The 20174-nt window shown below is 42.4% G+C and overlaps 2 protein-coding genes across 2 annotated transcripts; both read left to right on the forward strand.

Moving 5' to 3' along the window:
• The first annotated feature begins 3728 nt into the window (after positions 1-3728).
• On the forward strand, positions 3729-12437 carry LOC109736058 (uncharacterized). The gene is made up of 14 exons (XM_020295279.3): positions 3729-4006; positions 4099-4316; positions 4705-4861; positions 5420-5566; positions 6251-6375; positions 7353-7462; positions 7739-7881; positions 7960-8122; positions 8244-8430; positions 8899-9138; positions 9216-9344; positions 9597-9742; positions 10083-11595; positions 11685-12437. Exons 1-14 carry the CDS (start codon positions 3796-3798, stop codon positions 12270-12272), a joined length of 4077 nt encoding a protein of 1358 aa, XP_020150868.1. The 5' UTR covers positions 3729-3795; the 3' UTR covers positions 12273-12437.
• A 122-nt stretch (positions 12438-12559) lies between these two features.
• Positions 12560-16930, forward strand: LOC120974919 (mediator of RNA polymerase II transcription subunit 33A-like). The gene is made up of 6 exons (XM_040401520.3): positions 12560-13190; positions 13282-13609; positions 14041-14248; positions 14541-14655; positions 15226-15393; positions 16139-16930. The coding sequence occupies exons 1-6, from the start codon at positions 13101-13103 to the stop codon at positions 16235-16237; spliced, it is 1008 nt and encodes a 335-aa protein (XP_040257454.1). The 5' UTR covers positions 12560-13100; the 3' UTR covers positions 16238-16930.
• Positions 16931-20174: the final 3244 nt, after the last annotated feature.

Consider the following 20174-nt stretch of genomic DNA (forward strand, 5'->3'; position numbering starts at 1 on the left):
TGACCATATCACATCACAACATGCCCTGCAAAAACAAGTTAGACGTCCTCTACTTTGTTGTTGCAAGTTTTACGTGGCTGCTACGGGCTTCTAGCAAGAACCGTCCTTACCTACGCATCAAAACCACAACGGTGATTTATCAAGTTTGCTGTTTTAACCTTCAACAAGGACCGGTCGCAGTCAAATTCGATTCAACTAAAGTAGGAGAAACAGACAACCGCCAGCCACCTTTATGCAAAACTAGTTGCATGTTTGTCGGTGGAACCGGTCTCATGAATGTGGTCATGTAAGGTTGGTCCGGACCGCTTCATCCAACAATACCGCCGGATCAAAATAAGACATTGGTGGTAAGCAGTATGACGATCACCTCCCACAACTCTTTGTGTTCTACTCGTGCATATCATCTACGCATAGACCTAGCTCGGATGCCACTGTTGGGAAATGGAGCATGCAATTTCAAAAAATTTCCTATGCTCACACAAGATCTATCCATGGAGATGCATAGCAACGGGGGGAGAGTATATCTACGTACCCTTGTAGACCGAAATCGGAAGCGTTTGACAACGCGGTTGATGTAGTCGAACTTCTTCTAGCTCCGACCGATCAAGTACCGAACGTACGACACCTCCGAGTTCTGCACACGTTCAGCGCGATGATGTCGCTCGCCTTCCTTATCCAGCAAGGTGTCGAGGTAGTGGATGAGTTCCGTCAGCACGACGGCGTGGTGATGGTGATGGTGAAGTGATCCAAGCAGGGCTTCGCCTAAGCACTACAAAGATATGATCGGAGGCGTAAACTGTGGAGGGGGGTGTCGCACACGGCTAACAATCGATGTTGTGTGTTCTAGGCGCCCCCTCCCCGCATATATATAGGTGGGAGGGGTGGAGAGGCAGCCAAGGGGCGCCCCAAGTAGGCCGAATCCTACTTGGGGTTCCTCCCCAATTCACCCCTTACCATATTTCATCGGAGAGAAAAGGGAAGGGGAAGAGAGAAAGGAAAGGGAGGGGGGGCGAACCCCCTTTATTCCTTCTCCAATTCGGCCTCCTGCCTAAGGGGCGGCGCGCCACCCCTTGTGGGCTGGTGTGCTCCCCTCTTACGGCCCATATGGCCCATATCTTCCCCCGGGGGTTCCGGTAACCCCCCGTACTTTGATAAATACCCAATACATTCTGAAACACTTCCGGTGCCTGAATACTATCATCCTATATATCAATCTTTACCTCTCGAACATTTCGAGACTCCTCTTCATGTTCGTGATCTCATCCGGGATTCCGAACAACATTCGGTCACCAAATCACATAACTCATATAATACTAAATCGTCATCGAACGTTAAGCGTGCGGACCCTACGGGTTCGAGAACTATGTAGACATGACCGAGACACTTCTCCAATCAATAACCAATAGCGGAACCTGGATGCTCATATTGGCTCCTACATATTCTACGAAGATCTTTATCGGTCGAACCGTTATGACAACATACGTTATTCCCTTTGTCCATCGGTATGTTACTTGCCCGAGATTCAATCGTCGGTATCTTCATACCTAGTTCAATCTTGTTACCGGCAAGTCTCTTTACTTGTTTCGTAATACATCATCCCGTGACTAACTTAATAATCATTTGCTTGTAAGGCTTATTATGATGTGTATTACCGAGAGGGCCCAGAGATACCTCTCCGATACTCGGAGTGACAAATCCTAATCTCGATTCATGCCAACCCAACAAAACACCTTCGGAGATACCTGTAGAGCATCTTTATAATCACCCAGTTACGTTGTGACATTTGATAGCACACAAGATATTCCTCCGGTATCCGGGAGTTGCATGATCTCATAGTCAAAGAAATATGCATTTGATATATATGAAAGCAGTAGCAATAAACTGAGCGATCATTATGCTAAGCTAACAGATGGGTCTTGTCCATCACAACATTCTCCTAATGATGTGATCCCGTTATCAAATGACAACTCATGTCCATGGTTAGGGAACCTTAACCATCTTTGGTCAACGAGCTAGTCAAGTAGAGGCTCACTAGGGACACGGTATTTGTTTATGTATTCACACATGTATTTAAGTTTCCGATTAATACAATTCTAGCATGAACAATAAACCTTTATCATGAATAAGGAAATATAAAATAACAACTTTATTTGCCTCTAGGGCATATTTCCTTCAGAAGCATCTATCAATGTGCACACAAAAATAGTTAGTAACAAACTTTTGGGAAGCCAAAATTTTGATGCAAGACATTGATCATTGTTATTTACCACTCCGTTCTCGATGTAACGTGTGCGATGACCGTTATCGAATGCCGGGTCAAGCATAGTGTAATTAGTGCCGACCGCCGGACCAAAGCGGGGCCTCCTGAAACAACAACATTTAGTTATCAACATATAATCATCATATCCTATTCAACCATTCAACTAACATCAATCATATTATATTCAAACTAGGTTCACCTTCAAACTAGGTTCTTCTTCAAACTAGTTAACAAATCATATTCAACCACATCACCATGATGATATACTTAATGCATAAACATAAGCATACACATAAAAAAATATAACATCCACATGATTAATTCATTCATATAAATTTCTTCAACAACATCCGCTATACATCATGCATCACATCATATCAACATGCATCATAGCAAAACAAACATATGAGTTAAATCATCCAACATGCATCATACCATCTTTTTTCAAAAACAAAAAACATGAACTAGGGTTCATCTTAAGCATATTTCATCAAACAACATCCGCTATACATCATGCATCATATCAAAACAAATTCCTCCAACATGCATCATAGCAAAACAAATTCCTCCAAAAAAAAAATAAACTAGGGTTCATCTTCACACTACCATTTGAACTAGTGATTAGAGTTCATATCCAACACAATAGAACATCTAGAATCAACCTAAAACAATCCTATGGTACAAAAAAAATTAAATCTAGTTCAAAAATAGGGGTGATTTGAATCAAATAATGCGACGAATCGGAAGCTATTTGACTAAAACTAATTGGAAGGATTGGAGGAGCTTACTTTTCTGATTTCCGTGCCATCTCGATCCGCAAGACGGTGAAAAAACGAAGAAGATCCGAGGGGGGGAGTGGAGGAGATGAGAGAGGGGGCGAGAGAGAAGAACCGACAGTTCTTCGGGCGGCTGGGTGGGGGTGGGGCGGCCGACCTGTAGCTTAAGTGCCCAGACCCTACCGTTGGGGTCCCTGGCGGTAGGGTAAGACAAGCTACCGCCAGGACCTATGGCGGTAGGGTGGGACGGAGGGGGACGACGGCCATTTAGGGTGCTGATGTGGATTAATTTCTTACCGCCAAAGGTTGTGGAACAGCCTACCGCCGAGCCCCCTAACAGTAGAAAAAAGGGGTCAGATTTAAAAAAAAGTCCGAACCGAGATCAGATCGAAACTTGACCAAAAGGGTCAAAACACGAATTTTTGCCAAAGGGGACACAACGACAAACAAACGTGATCGAAACTGTTGTGCACGAATCTTGATCGTGGGCCGGACAACTTAGATGTGAGGCAGGAAATATAGCAAATCCGCGGCGCAAAGGGGGTGTTTGGTTTCAGGGACTTTTTTGTGTTGGGACTAAAAAAAGTCCCTAAAAGTCCCTAGCAAACCAAACAGGGTCCTTAGAAGCACCTCCTTAAGAGTCTTTTCAAAAAGTCCTACGTACTATAAAACACCAAACACCACCAAAATCGTCCGCCCGCCGCGTGATCCCCCCCTCCTAACTTCCCGAACCCTAGGCCCCGGCCGCCACCGCCGGCCATGGCGGCGCCCCGCGAGCTGGACCTCTCCGACGAGGTCGAGGGCCAGAGGGACGGCACCACCGACTTCGTCTTCTGCCTCGTCGGCGACCCCATCCCCGTCCTGCCCCCCGCCTCCGCCCCGCTCCCCCTCTTCGACCTCCAGTCCCCTCCCGCGCGCCCGCTCGCTGTCTCGGACGGCCACGCCGCCGTCTTCCTCGCTCACCCCGATGGTAAGCTGCCCCGAATCACCGACCAAGCCAAGCGTCCGCCTCTGCATTCCTGTCGACCTCACCGCCTAGGGTTTCCCGCTCTCTGTTTCCAGGGTTTATCGCCGTGAGGACGAAGGCGTTGATCGAGGCCAGCGAGGAGGCCAGGGAGAAGGGCAAGGCGAGCACCCGCTGCGCCCAGGACTGCTGCGTCACCGACGTGCCCCTCCCCGGCGTCACTCTCCTAGCGCTCTCCCGCGACCAGTCCGTGCTAGCTGCCTGCACGGGCAGCGAGATCCAGTTCTTCTCGGCTACTTCCTTGTTCACTGACAAGGTTGGACCATCTTTTCCAGTTCCCCACAAAATCGTGTGAACAATGCAATGTCAGCCCGGGGCAGCGTAACAGGACAATACCACAATAGAACATTAGAATGGGATTATCTGTTCTGTTGCAGTGCATTTTTTCACAGCATGTTCCGAGTTAGATATTTGTGTAAGAACAAGCTGGTAGTAATGACTAATGAGCTAATGGCATTGACGGTGTTTATCAGTTTTTTAATGCTTTGGCGATTCCTGGCAATCACCAGTTTTACTGGTTGAGTGCTTGTTGATCCCGGTGCTGGATATGGTCTGTGTTGCTGTATAATAAATCGTAGTTTTACTGTTTTCAACAGTAGCTGCCTTTTCCATGATTACTGTTGTCTAATAATTTTGCTATACAGGATATCAAGCCGTCATCATCATGTAGCATGGGACGATCTGGCAGTGTCAAAGATTTCAAATGGCTAGATAATGCCTATATTGTACTCTCGAATGGTGGATTATCTCATGGGAGTTTGGGGCAAGGCCTGAAGGATATAATGGAAAATGTTGATGCTGGTTTGTATCTTTTCCTACCCTTTTCCTGGGTTAACATTCTTTGACTTATGTAACTTCTACCATATGACCAGAAATCATGCTCTAGGATACCTGTCATTTGGTTTGTTAGAAAAGCAAGTGGTTAGCTTTTAATAATCCATTGATTTTGACATATGAGTACTTATATCATAGAGCATGTCAATTGTTCGACTGCTACATTATTGAGGATCAATACAACAAGAAATTAATGTAATAGTGCTATAATATGTACCACTCCTGTTGGGTACCCCCCCCCCCCCCCCCAAAAAAAATAAAGGTATTATTCTTTGTAACGCTTAGGCTTTACAAAATCAACCTGATTAGTATTGGTAGAGGGCTGTATGACAATAATGCTGGTACAAAATGTAGTATCTGTCTTGGGTGCAGCGCAGCATCCATCTTCAGGCACCGGCTCACTTTGGGGCTGATATGTGTTGTCCTTCAGAACTTGCTAAGACATTTCTTTTTGTGTTGTAATTGAAGTTACTCATCATCGTCTTGGTTGTGCTGAAGTTTGCCATCTTTCTGAAATATATGTAGTTGACTGTTCCAAGGACGGGAACCATATTGCTGTGGCAAGAAAGAATTCACTCAGGATATTATTGCCAGATTTGAAGGAAACATGTTGCATGGCCCTCTTGTTTCAGTTGTGGCCTGATAGTGATTCAGAGGGCACTGACATCAAAGGTAATGAGTCTCCTTTTTGGTTTTTGGTATATGTCTCAGGTATATATTGAATTGTTGGGTTGCTCCAATTTTCTTGCTGTTATTTTCTGTATACAGTCACCCCTTCCCCAGTTCTGTAAGGATATGCAGTTATGCCTGATGACCTCGTGGCTGAATCCGGCACTAACATAATGCAGTTTCATAAATATGATTATGTTGCTACCCTGAGAGTTGACTCACGATAATGTTCTTTTCCTTGTAAATTGATTTTTAGTCTGTAGTAGATCGTGCTAGTAAGCATGGTTATTTTTAGGTGCAAAATGAGCGAGCAACACACAGCTCACAAATATGATCACATTGCAGGATGAACAACATGGTGTAAAAAATGTTTGTGAAGTGCACCACAGGCTAAAATTTGTATCATAGCCATCTTCTGAAATTATATATCGAAGAACCATCAACAAAGACGCAAAGTTCCGTAGGAAATTTTGAGATGATATTAGGAAACAATATAGTGAAGTTTGGTTTCAACATTCATCCCATGATCTTTGTGGTGCACACTCTACTTCTCCAATCATTAGATTCATTGATTTAGTATTATTTACTCTTGTCCTTGCAGATACACCACTCAATACATCAAATCATGTTTAGTAGTAGATGTTACCATGATTCTTTGTTGATGTTATATTTTCAAAATTTCATCAGTGGATTCCATCGGGTGGGTTCGCGATGATAGCATTGTTGTTGGTTGTGTTCGATTGAATGAAGAAAGCAATGAAGAGGCTTATCTGGTACAAGTTATAAGAAGCGGAGGAGATACATTTTTCGAGGTGAATTGTTCTTCTAGTTCTGGCTGCTTCTCCTCTTTTGATTCACATTTTGTTGTATGGTGTTTCTTTGGTGAATGTGTCATTTGCTAAATGTTCTTTCTGGGAACATTCTTGGGTAAAGCTACCTCAATTTGGCAAATATGTATTTTAAAACATATTTATGCACACAAGACTAAGTGTGGTCAATAGTTGTATGTGTTTAAGAAATGTAAATCAAATACTTATGGTATTATCCTTCAAAACACAATTTATATGACAGAAAAGTGATCCCATTAGATTCACATTCGAAAGTGCTAGTAACGATTGAAATTTTCTATGACAGTAACCACATATTATTAGAGTAATAATCTATGACAGTAACCCATTAGCTTAATGAATCAGATGTATCTCCATTATCTGAATGATAGTCTTGATTTTCATTTTATTGTTGGTTGTCTGTGTGTGAGAAATGGTGTTTTCACTCTGCACATGTTGGCAAATTATGCTGAAATCTAGGAATGAAAGCACCCTTTGGGCCATACTGTGCCTGCTGCCAAAGAGATCTCAGGCTTGTGGGATGTGGTAATAATATTAATATTGTCACTGACTTGTAGATTGTTCTTTATGAAGACTAATCTTTTGAAGTGGCAGTTGTCACTTGTAACTCCTTGGGAGCAGAGTCCATTAGTAAGCTACTTGCACATATATGTATCCAAAATTGCTGAACTGATATTTGGTTTTGCATAAATTATCCTGAAAAGATGTAGGAATGCCATGCTAAAATCAAGATGTATTGGGCTATTGCCTATTAGGTTCTGTAATGGATATGATCACGTATATTTAACTTACGAAGGAAAACTCAGCTATATGCGATGACCCTTTTGTATTGTATAACAAAACATATTTACTAAGATATTCTAGTTTGTGCCCCCTTTGACTTCTGAATTTCTGTACTGACTGGCTGAAGTTAATGTTGTTGCTTTCTTAATGCCTTATAGAGCTCAAGCAAGCCAGTTGTTTTTAGCTATGATGTTTTGAGAGGTATAATGAATGATATTTTACCATCTGGAGTTGGACCAAATCTGCTATTGGGCTATCTGCATCGCTGGTATGCAAAACCGGACTCAACATTCTTTATTCAATAATACTTCTATAATCTAGCTATTGTTTATTTCATGTACTTTGTGTGCATGGTGGTGTTGGAAAAAATCGTTTTCCCCATAAATACTGTAAGGGAAGTCTCTACGTCGGGAATAATTATTTAACAGAGTGCACCATAGTACCATACAGATAGATAAAATATTTGAAAAGGGTATTTGCAAGATGGATTCTGTCATTATCTTGTTACTGTTGTCATGTCTGATATATTTGTGTAATTTGACAGGGATCTCCTGGTTGTTACAAATAAAAAGAGCACTGATGATCACATTTCTCTTTTAAAATGGCCATCTAGAACTGATGAGGAAAGAACTGTGGTATACCTCAAAATGGTGGAGGATAACTATAGCCCTAGGATTGATCTGCAAGGTTTGACATAACTCAGAAAACCACAATAAAATACCCTATTCATTGTTTTGAAAATAACATACTTCTTTTGGCTTTCAGAAAATGGTGATGACAATGTTTTATTGGGGTTTGGTGTGGAGAATGTTTCATTATTTCAGAAGATCACAGTACTGGTTGGACCTGAACAGAAGGAGGTTGCCCCTCAACATCTTCTACTTTGTTTGACTAGTGAAGGGAAACTAATGATTTATTATCTTGCCAGGTAGTTTTTTTGTTGAAACTTGGCAGTGCCATAGTTAGATGAAAAGACTGTTTACTTTTGTACTGCATTTCCTATATACTGACATTTTGTTTTTCCTTGTTTTGACACTGTTCTAATTTAGGATTTCTGACCCTTCTGATTTACCTCAAAAAAGTCTGTCTACCATTGAGGATACTAATGTGAATGAACAAATTTCTCCTGCAACTGCGTCTAATAAGCATCTGACTGTAAGTGTTATTTCAACTTCACACGACGGCAAGAGTCTGCTCGCAGCACATGGGACGATGGCCACACACGACGGCAGCAAGGTGAGTCTTCACCTTCTTTCATTTCAACTTTTGAGCTCCAAAATTTTGGGGATACAATTTCTAGAGTTTTTGTATTTGGGCCTTCACACGAAAACCCATTGGAGGCGGCTGCTCCTTCCGTGTCCCTGTGCCTGTGCCGCTGCTGAACCTAGAAGTGCAAAAGCAGCTACATCTCTTGGCGGGTGGAGGAGCACGCTCGCCCCGACCATCAGGGTTTTAAAAAGAACCACACGTACCTGCTAGCTACCGGCCCTTTGAGGCTTTGGGTCGACCCTGAAGCAGCTGCAGTATGACGAATTAATTAGTTCTTTACCTGTATATAATGTCTATTACAGGAGCATGCAGTGGATCAGTCATAGTCCTTGAATAGCTAACTACTGTAATTATATTGTTGCATTGTCTCATCAGTCTCATTGCTTGCTTTTGAACATTTTTTTTGACTGACAACGTCTATCTTTTTTGCTGTAGGCGAAGAAAGAGAAGGACCCAGGTGAATCGTGTAGAAGATTGTTCAGTGCTGTATGCAAGAAACTCAGAGATGAGCGCGAAAAATACGATGCTGAGCCGGAAAAATACAAAGATGAGCTCACTACAGATTCTGAAGACTGGACTCTTATACCTATAATTGAAAAGATGCTGAATGCTCCTACTGATTGTGCTGAATCACCAGCAGAGTACTACAGCAAATTGACTAAAGATCTGCAGACGGTACGAGATGCAGTCTTTTCTGTTATGTTGTTGGTTACATTGCAAATGGATTGAATCACTGATGTTTCTTGATGTAGGTAACCAAAAGAATCAATGCACGGAAACGTGCATTCGAGAGAGATGATCTGGTGAAGACGCTGCGAAGGTCGATATGGGAAATCTCTCGGGTTGACTCAGCTGACCCATTTCTCGACAAAAAAAGAAAGGTAATGCGAGTTTTTTGAAGTATAATTATGGATTTTGTTAGCATACTGCTATAGATGTTTATTTTATGATTGCAAATTGCAATATATTTGCTCCATCCTATTATATATAAATACAAGTATGTGCTGTACTGTTCCCTGTCTATCCAGTACTGGATCGTTATTACTAAGTGCGTTTGATCCAATGTCTAGATGTATTTGTGAATATTCATGTTTAGATATGTGGGGCTACACTTATTTTTATTTCTCATGCAGACCGAAGCTGTGCAAGCATGCAGCTGGCTTGACAACAGGCTGAAAGAGCAGGGGTCAATCTCAATATATGAAGTTCCTCCTTCCCTAACATGTAAAGATATACAAAACTGGATTGACAAGCTAAACCAAGTGAAAAAACCCAAAAGGTAATTCTGGGACACATCCTAGAGTTTAATTTCTCCTTCCATTACGTAACACTATAAAGGTATCTTTTTTTCATTAGAACGAAACCTAGGACTTTTTCGTTGATATACCCTTCTACCTATATTTCTTTCCATGCCTTGATGGAGTGATGCAGTAGTCACATCTGTTAAATTAAAAATGCGTTTATTTTCCATTTGTAATGTATAACTAAGATGCTTTATTCAAATAATCATTTCTATGCATTTGCATTGCCATCCTTCCTTATTGTTTTGTGTATTAGATTATTTAGACTAGCTTCAGTTTGAAAGATAACTCTGTCTAAATATTTCTTGTTGCGAACAGCCTTCTAAAAGCATTGGATCCTAAACAGAGTGAAGTTATCTATTTTAACCCAAGCCAAGACGGTGCTCTCGGAAATTTCGTCAATTACTTCAGTGATAGGTTGTCTGATCATGCACAGAGGCAGACGTATCGACATGGAGAAGACTCCTGCCGTCTATTGGAGATTCAGAAGCCAAATGAACATCCACCTAGATGGATGTTGGTTAACGTGCTGGAAGATGGTCCTCCAGTCGAAGGAGTTCATCCAGTCGTGCATTACTTGCGGAGTGATAACTGTTATCTATCTGCTTTTAGTAATAGCAAGGGTCAAATTTATGAGCTTGTGGAGCATAACTCTATGCGAATGATCGAAGGTTCTCTTCCACTTGGATTCGGTAGAGACTATCCAAGTCTCACGAACTATGAAAAACCGGATCCTCTTCCAGAAGGTGTAACTACTGAAGATAGAATGTTGGAAATAGTTCTGAACATGGAGTATTTTTCACGCGGCATTGGAGCGCTGTCAAGATATGACCATAACATTCTGGCAGATCATAATGTGAGTGAAGCTGTAAAGCAAGAGATGGTTCGAGAAATGCTAGAGGCATTAGCTCGGGATGCTGTAATTTTAGCTGAGGTGTCACGCCTTGTTACCCTGTTCCTGTCAGTGAACCAAAACTGGAAGGAGTCGCATTCCACCCTGACAAAACTCCTGTTTAAGCACATGATGCTTTGGGGGGCCTACTCTGTCAAGGTCCGGACTGGTGCGAACAATTCTAAGGATGACAAAATCCGGCTATTTACTCAAGAAGCATTTAAGGTGCTTAATCTCGTTCTTAACGCAAAGGGTCCTGGAGCTATTGAGAATAGACCCATGGCACCTGGTAATGATGGCAAAGGATCAGATGACTCTGGCGGTGATGACGTAGACCAACAAACACCTGAATCAAGTCGTGGACAGCCTGCTAAGGACAAGAAATCAAAGATGTCTGGATCTGGATCACTTGACAGGTCTGATGATAATCTGGGCGGTGGCCATGATGGTGGAACCCAAAAGTTAAATTATGATCATTGCAGACCGGAGATAACTGAGACCAGCAAAGTCCATATGGCTTTCCTGACAGGATTGATCGTTGGCAAGAATTTTCTTCAGCCTAAGATCAGCCAGAGCCTCACAAAAAGTGGTCTTGAACTTCCGATCATCAGTAGAAGAAGTGTGCAGGCAAATGGAACTGGTTTGGGTCAGGTGATGTCATTAGCACATGAAACTTCATCTGGCCCTGTTGCTGGGAGTTCGATTGAGGATTATATGACCAGCATACCTACCCCATCAACAGCAGTTTATACTGGCCAGACCCTTTTTGAAATTTTTGCGGTTCACACCAACTTAAGCTTGATAAGTACCATTGTACTTTATGATGATCAGGGTGGTACTCTAGTATACGAGTCAAATGAAGCAAATAAGGAAAAGTTTATTCGTCGGCGCTCCAAGTGGCTGTCAAAGCATACCGGAAAAATCGCAGCTGATTTCACCGTATGATGTTTATTCATAAAGTAATCATGTTTTTCTTTTAGCTATTTTGGTGTATTCTTTGCTGATTTTTTTACAATATATACATGCAGGATTCTCTTATTCTGAGAGGACCGACCCGTCCTATGACTGCTCATGCAGGTTGTTGGATTTTTGAGATCGATGTGCCTATTGAGTCATCTTTCAGTTCGGAAGATTCTGAATTCCCTGATACAATATTTGAGACAACCCTGTGTTTGGATGACGATTATATGGATAATCCACGTTGCAGCTTAATATCCATAAGAGGTGGCTTCATAAACCTCACCTCCATTACATTTACCAATGCTCTTAGATCTACAGTTAGGTTTGCTTTTGATGGTCCCTTGGATGCCAGTGAGGTCCGAGGTATACTTACGCTATCCGTTGAAGGCTATGACGCCAAATTTACGATCTTGAAAAGTCGAGCCCTTGTATATCCTGTCGGTCAGACAAAATTTGAAGTCCGTTTACTTAGACATGTTTTGGCCCTTCCCGTCGGATGTCGTATACATGTCAAAGGCAACTTGAAGCTTGGAAGACAACAGAGTGTGCATGTAGATAAGTACCTTGTACTCGATAGAAAAATAGTAGAGGTTGAATGGCCTTTTGTTCCATTGATTAAGGCTCGCATATGTATTGAAGTATGTGAATTTCCGTAGTAGCAATCAGTGTCTTGATGTGTAATATCAGCATGGCTCCCTATTGGCATGTGTAATATCAGCATGAATATTCTTGCCTGAATCTCTGAAGACTTCTGTGTCTGGATGTGTAATATCAACATTCTTGCAGTAATATATCTCTGAAGTCTGTGTCTGGATGTGTAATATCAGCATTGTAATATCAGCATTTTTGCATGTGAAGTCTGTGTCTGGATGTGTAATATCAGCAGGAACATTCTTGCCTGAATCTTTCCAGTATTGTGTTTTTGGATAACTTGAAATGAGTTGTTATTAGCTGCTCTGTTTATCGTGGACATTTTGGTTCAAGTATTGTAAGTTCAGGTAATGCAATCACAGACCCCATATGTACATTCTACAGGCCCTTTTTGCAGAAATGCGGGACTGATTGCGATTGCAATCACAGGTGATATCAGCATTAAGTTCAGGCTGGAGGCTTTGTTTTTCTTTTTCTTTCACTATGTAGCTAGCTGATAATTGCAGCAGGATGTTGTCGACTGTTGGGCTTTCTATATAAAGCAGGCCTGAAGTGTATGCAGTCCATGTGAATGGCAATGGTTTTCAGTTTCAATCTGCTATCGAGATTATAAAAGGTACTCCCACATGATCAGCTTATAATGACTTGAAATATTTCACCTTTTTATCTGTGTTAGACTGTTAGTGTCTGAAGAGCTTTTTACATATCTGTGCTGTCGTCTTGATATAGTAACCGGCAGTATGAATTTTGATCATAATGTTTAGATCTTCCAATTTTATTATAGGTGTGGCATGGTTTTCATTGACTAATACCATATTTGCTTTGATTCAGAAATGTCCAAGACAGCCCAAGCAATTAATGAGGCAAGTTGGCAGGAAACTTTTAAAGCTCTTTGGATTTCTGCCCTTCGTCTTGTACAGCGGGTAATAAACATTTCCTTTGATGTATTATCATGGGTGAAATCATATCACTTACTTCTTTTGTGGCCTCCTCACGCGCTGATGTCGTTGCTAGGCTAGAGAACCTCTAGAGGGTCCAATTCCTCATCTAGACACAAGATTATGCATGCTATTAGCTCTTATTCCACTAGCAATTGCTGCAATTCTCAAGGAAGAAACTGATGCATGTGGAGCTGAAGGAAACAAAAGTCTGCCCCGAAGACTAGGACTTGTATCTTCTCTTCAGGATTTGGTGCAATATTCAGGACTTCTTGTACCACCTTCATCGTTGGTGAATGTGGCCAATGCTGCGGCTTCAAAAGCTGCAATATTTAGGGCCAACTGTAAGGTTGTTGGTGGCAACCCTAGCATGATTGGTCAGAGTCACTCTTCGACGAAAGCTGGTACCTGTACCTTTTCTTATTATACTTGATGGTTGTTACAGTTCAATAATATTCACTGAGGTTACTATTTGTGACAATTTTTGTGTATATGCAATCTGTCTTGGCATTTCAGAAAAATGTTGCTTGTGAGCATTTGTGATTTTTCCTGTTAGGCATTTTTTCCCTGGACTTCTTTTAACAATGTCATACCCTTCTATTATATGTCAATCTAAGTAGAGTATTATATTTGTGCAAGCAATTTGGTCATGTTTTGTAAACTAAACTGACTTCTGACTGCTTAGTGGATCCTGGTAGTATTCTGTTTTATTATTTAGTTGCTAGCTGTTCTTTGATTTTATATTTTCATACTGTTGCACTAATACTTTGAAAACATATTTATCTCTGGTTGTCTTAGCTTTTAATCCTCCCCCCTACTACCTATCATTTTTCAGTTGGAAACATGCTACATCTTATAGTTGAAGCCTGTATTTCGAGGAATTTGATTGACACAACTGCTTACTTGTGGCCTGGTTATGTTGTACTACCGGGGCATTCAAAGAATACATCTTTACCCCAGGAATCGCCATGGGTAAACTTTATGCAAGGAGCTCCACTATCTGATCCACTGAAAAATGCTCTCATTGCTACTCCTGCTTCAAGGTATATGGAGCTAAATCTGGAACCAAAATAGAAATTTTAGAGGCTAGCATTGAATTGAACAGTTTTTTTCCACTCCACCGAGTATTTTAAAGCAGTTTTCTTTCTGTACTCTGCATCTTTGCTGCAAAGCAAAGTTAAAACACATTTCTTCAATATTATTCTACCAGGAATCTCCATTTTTTAAAGTTAGTTTCTTAGTTCATTATACTTCTCAATTCACCCCTGCTCTTCCCTGGTCCTACTTATCTGTATGTCATGTTCTTTGATTTGTAGTTCTGTTTTGTCTATTCAGTGTTGCAGAACTGGATAAACTGTACCACATCGCATTGAATGGTTCAGAACAAGAAAAGTCAGCTGCAGCTAAAATTGTGTGCGGTGCATCACTTGTGCGGGGTTGGAATATTCAGGTAATTTACTTTTATTTATTGTTAAGAGTTCCCAACATGCTTACATTGCCAATTTGCCATGAAAATTACAAGTTCATAATAACTAATCAAATTCCTTAAGGTCTTGTTAAAATATTTAGTGATTTTTCGCGAGTTGATCTCCACAACAGTATACAGAGTAATATTGAGTTGACTTGTGCATGCTTTCCAAATCCACTATTTACTTTATGCTGATTCTGGTAAAAATCATATCTTAAGCAAATAGTTCAGAAAATGGCCCCAAACTTCATGGCTCTAGTACATATTTCTTTGCTGTATTAGAAAAAGCAAGGCTAGCCTATATTTCTGAATATAGGTCAAGTTTATGTTTTCAGCATAGAAATATTCTGAACTGCACATTTTTCTAATTTGCTACGTCGTTGAAGCTTTTTGTTACTTACTAGATACATCCGTTTGAGTGTCATCTAATTCCGGACAGGGGGAGTAGTTTTCTGGGGCTACTCTTGTGAGCACACGGAAATGGGTCTGAAAATTCTATCTGGCAACTTTTCCTTTAAAACATCTTATTTATATTGTACATGTTTTCTTCAGGAACATGTCGTCCGCATGGTGGTCAAGTTATTGTCGCCTCCTTTGCCCTCAGATTCTTCATTACAGGGGAGCATGAGCCACTACCTTAGTCAGAAGTCTACCTTAAATGCAATCTTACTTGGTGTCTCATATGTCGATGCTGTCCACATTTTTTCTTTGTATGGAATGGTAAGCAATGCACTGTCTGCTTGACTGTAATATTCTTGCAATAATCCATTGTTAACATATTTAGTTGGTGGCGGAGTCTGTATTTTCTGTCCAGAGCGCACCGTAAAAATATGTTCTTTTTTTTGTTTGTCTTGAAAGTAGAAAAAGAAGTGTGTTCATCAGTAGTCAGAAGGGCAATTTGCTGGTGCCCAGGGGAACTGGCATCTCCATTTGCTAAAGCCTAACTACATTGTTTAGCAAATTCCAAAAGCTTGAACAACGCCTCAGTGTCACATTTTGTCACTGATACAAAAAAGAAGACAAGTTTACCCTTATAGTGCATGTGGATATAATTGATGTCCGCATGCAATATCTTGGTTCCTGTTCTTGTGTTATTTTCAAAGTTGGCACCTCATATGCCTATCAGCCCTTCTTTAAGATGCTTTGATGGCAAATCCATGTTCTTACCACTTTTCTGGCATATCTGTTCTAAGACTTGATGGCTGAAGTAGCTCTGTAGGTTTTGAGATGCACCACATAAATTTGTGTGCCCCTGGATTAGTTTCTTGATGTATATTGTTATGGCCATACCCCACTATGTACTAAAGCTTTAATATTGGTACGCTACTTACTGTCAGCACTGTGATAACCCATAATGCTGCATTCTACTCCCTCCACTTTTCATGTGCTCTAGAATAATGTTGTGTGCAGTCTATATGTTTGTGCTGTTTATTAGTTCACAATATAATAACCTTTTGTCATACAGGTTCCAGATGTTGCCGCCAGTCCATCGCTGATGTGGAGGCCAGATCACAACCATTTATCAAGGGGCAACCATTTGACCACATTGCGCACGAGAATCTAGAACACTCATTTGCGTTAAGGGATCACAATGCACCCGAGTTTGGCTGGTTGCCAGAGTATGTTGAGTTGTGCACGGCTAAATTTCGTGTAGAGCATCTCCAGCCGCGCCCCCAACAGGCCCCTCCCCCCGGCCACTTTTTCGGCGCCAGCGCAAAGATACGCCTCAGTCGCGCCCTCAGGACGACGAAAAGCACCGGTTCGGCCCTTTTTTCCGCTCGGCGGTCTCAGGCCGAACCCGGCGCACTGGGGGGCGATCGGGGGCTCCGGCGCAAGGGAAAAGCGCAGCTGGCCCACACCGTCAGGTGAAAAGTCAAGATTTTCTTCTCCGACTCGCCTCCCACCCCCCGCGCCCTCGGCCGCCACTAGCTATATCCCGGCGCCGCCCGCAACCCTTCACCGCTAGATAGCCATTCCCCGCCGGAAAAATAGCAGAGAGGGGGAGGGGCGCCAAGCGACCGACTCTTTAGGTTTAGGTCATCTCCTTTCGCTCAAAGCCATCCAAGCATTTTGTATCCATGATATGCTTTGTGAGAAGCAAGGAGCACTACGTCATAATGGAATGGATTATGCCACCACCAACAAGAGACTTGGGAGTGCAACCCTCGCCCAACCCTAAACCAGTTTCCAACATTCTTTGCTCCGATCCATATTACGCGAGCTTTGCTACGACTATGGACAAAACTTACGGATAAAACGCTACTCCCTCTAGTTCTTTTTACTCCGCATATTAGATTTGGATCAAGTCAAATTTTGCAAAGTTTGACTAAATTTATTTTAAACAATATCAACAACTACAATACCTAATATATGAACTATGAAACTACATTTCATAATGTATCTAACAATATTGATTCGCATTGTGAATGTTGATTTTATTATAAGTTTGGTCAAAGTAGAGATACTTTGACTTCGAACAAAACTTATATGCAGACTAAAAAAGACCGGAGAGAGTACTATGTTGATGTGGCACGCAGTAATTACCCTCCCCCAAGTTGGAATCATTTTTTGCGATAAAGGGCGCTCTTTATTGACTCATAATATTGCATCAAGCGGATACAAACACAACAATCACACACCCGGCCTCCGCACAACTAGGACGCACACAACCAAAAAAGAAAGAAAGAAAAGGACCCATAGGGGTCAAGGCGAGGCGAACAATTCACTGTAGCAAAACATCAACTACTAGCACTGCCTTTGACGACACCCGAACGACGAGAAGGTTACCCTAACAACGATACCTTCAGCAAGGAAGTGATGCATGAACATCGTCATTGCCGGATCGAACTACACATGCCAGATCATGGGTTTTCGTCCAGAAGAGAATGACCGAATATTCTCCAGTCAGTACTTTCAACAAGGGAGCGTAAACCGCCACTGCCAGGTACAACCAATGAAGGCCAGACCTAGGGTTTCACATCGGAACTCGAGACATGGTATTCACCACCATAGACGAAGTCCTCTATGCTGCCGTCACCAACTTGCCAGGGAAAAAGTCATGCTGCAATGTCCCAATCAACACTAGAATTGCGGATCAAAGTGAACACCACATATCGCGCATTTGCTGAGATGGCAGATCTGACCATGCAGATAATGACCTCACATGCTAGCACCTAACATCGATGTGGGGAACACCGCGACCATCACTGAAGCACGATAGATATCTAGTGAAGAAGGATCGTCGTGAGGGCGGAGGCATAGTGTAGCCTGGCATGCGAATCTCGATGGCCAAGTCGAGCTAGCCAAGATTCGTCTAACCAACACCTGACCAAGACCTGACGTGGATCGCCGCCCAAACGTCCACCAATGGTGGTAAGCATCCAGAGACACGACGTGGATTGCCTCCCAAACACGCACCAGTGGTGGCACACGTACCGAAAGCCACAGAGCGGACCAGAACTATATTCAGCCATCTGGTTCCTCTTCCTCCCCGTGTTCGTCCCATCACTTGTAAGTGGGTCTATAAGATTAAGACTCCCTCTGATGGTTCTCTTGAGCGTTATAAAGCTCGTTTTGTGGCTTGTGGCTTTCAGCATGAGCATGATCGTGATTACGATGATACATTTTCTCCTGTAGCCCATATGACCACTGTCGGCACACTTCTCGGCATGGCCTCTGTTCACCATTGGTATGTGTCTCAGCTTGATGTTAAGAATGCATTTCTTAATGTTGAGTTGCGTGAGGAGGTTTATATGAAACCACCACCAAGGTATTCAGTTCTTGATGTCATGATTTGTCGTGTCCGTTGCTCTTTCTATGGCCTTAAGCAAGCTGCCCGCTCTCGGTTTGAGCGTTTTGCCTCTGTGGTGACTGCGGCTGGTTTTTTGCCCAGTGCTCATGATCCAACGTTGTTTGTCCACCCTTTTTGCTCGTGGTTGCACTCTTCTTCTTCTATATGTTGATGACATGATCATCATTGACGACAATTCTGAGTACATTGCCTTTGTCAAGGCCCGTCTCAGTGAGCAGTTACTTTCTTGGGATTGAGATTTCCTCCACCTCTTATGACTTTTTTATTTCCCAAGAAATGTATATCCAAGATCTTCTTGCTCGTGCGGATCTTAGTGATGAGCGCAGTGTTGAGACTCTCATGGAGCTCAATGTTCACCTTCATGCTTCTAATGGTGAGCCCTTGTCTGATCCAATGCGTTATCGTCATCTTGTTGAGAGTCTTTTCTATCTTGCCGTCACTCGTCCAGATATCTCCTATCCTGTCCATACTAGTATGTATACACGTGCAATGCACGTCTTAACAGTATTGTTCCTAGGATTCTTGTAAAAAAAAAAAGTATATAGTACTTTGCAGTGAACTCAGAGCAAACAACAATATTACTGGTGTATGCATGCAGAAATGTAATAGAAAAATTGGTAATTGGCATGATACAATGCATGTGGCCTAGTGACAGCCAGAACATTCCTTAGGGAAAAAGATGTATGTGGTGGAACCCACAAATTGTTTGCTTTTGTTTCTGCTCCCAGATCATACATCTCTCGTACTCAGCCAAGGGCGGAGCCAGAATTTAGATATGAGGGCCGGAAAGGAGGGGGGGGGGGGGGGGGGGTGGTGTTCACAAATGTTACGGAACATCGTGATATGTTAAGTCTCTCGATAGATTTGATGACAAATCGTCAAAATATATTCTGAAACTACAAAAGAGTGTTACATACGTGTTAACTTAAATTGAGTTCTACAACCTAGTTGATACTGTGAACTTTATAACTAATTTTCTTTACAATCATGTAATATCAAAGAAAGTTGTGTTCATTCTATTTCAAAAACATGTTGAAGACAATTAGAAGAAAATAAAAGCAATTAGCATTTAACATAAGTGTTTTTACCACTGTCAATTTTTCCGTGCGATAATTTTTGCCATGGATTATAAAGTGATGATTTTCTGCTAATGAAATCTCTATTGTGATGGTCTTTTACATTTCACTCGGCTGCAGTGGAAAACTGCCTAGTAGTCCAGCCGAACACGCACGTAGATCGATCGATCACATTGTCCAGATTGTTCAAGGGCAAAACAATAGTTAGCCACACCATGTATAGGCTACTGGACTTTGGTCTTGTGTACAGGCTAAGAGCATCTCCAACCGCGCCCCAACACGCCCCCCTCCCCCCCCAAGCGATTTTTTAGCGCCGGCGGGCGAAAATTGGCATAGTCGCGTCCCAGGAGCCCGTTCTTCACTGGATTGGGTCGAAATTGGGGCCGGCGGATCCAGGCCGAACCCGGCGCGCTGGGGGCCGCCTGGGAGCGCCGGGGCGAGCGATTTTGGCGCGAACTAACTGCGGGCCCGCCGCGTCAGCGATTGTCGCCTCGTCGTCCTCACAACGCCTCGGTTTCCCGCGGGGAATCAATGCCAAGGCTTCCGCCGGTCAGCCTTCCATTGATTCCTCACGGCCGGCGCTTCCTCACGGCCGGCGCGGCGACGCCCCCCTC

This window comes from Aegilops tauschii, chromosome 2, assembly GCF_002575655.3.
Source record: "Aegilops tauschii subsp. strangulata cultivar AL8/78 chromosome 2, Aet v6.0, whole genome shotgun sequence".
Taxonomy (NCBI): Eukaryota; Viridiplantae; Streptophyta; class Magnoliopsida; order Poales; family Poaceae; genus Aegilops; species Aegilops tauschii.

Coding starts and splice junctions, on each gene's coding strand:
- LOC109736058 (XM_020295279.3), top strand. CDS start 3,796: ATGGCGGCGCCCCGCGAGCTGGACCTCTCCGACGAGGTCGAGGGCCAG. Junction 5,567..6,250: donor AGAGGGCACTGACATCAAAG/GTAATGAGTCTC, acceptor AAATTTCATCAG/TGGATTCCATCGGGTGGGTT. Junction 6,376..7,352: donor GAGGAGATACATTTTTCGAG/GTGAATTGTTCT, acceptor AATGCCTTATAG/AGCTCAAGCAAGCCAGTTGT.
- LOC120974919 (XM_040401520.3), top strand. CDS start 13,101: ATGTCCAAGACAGCCCAAGCAATTAATGAGGCAAGTTGGCAGGAAACT. Junction 13,191..13,281: donor CCCTTCGTCTTGTACAGCGG/GTAATAAACATT, acceptor TGTCGTTGCTAG/GCTAGAGAACCTCTAGAGGG. Junction 13,610..14,040: donor TCACTCTTCGACGAAAGCTG/GTACCTGTACCT, acceptor ATCATTTTTCAG/TTGGAAACATGCTACATCTT.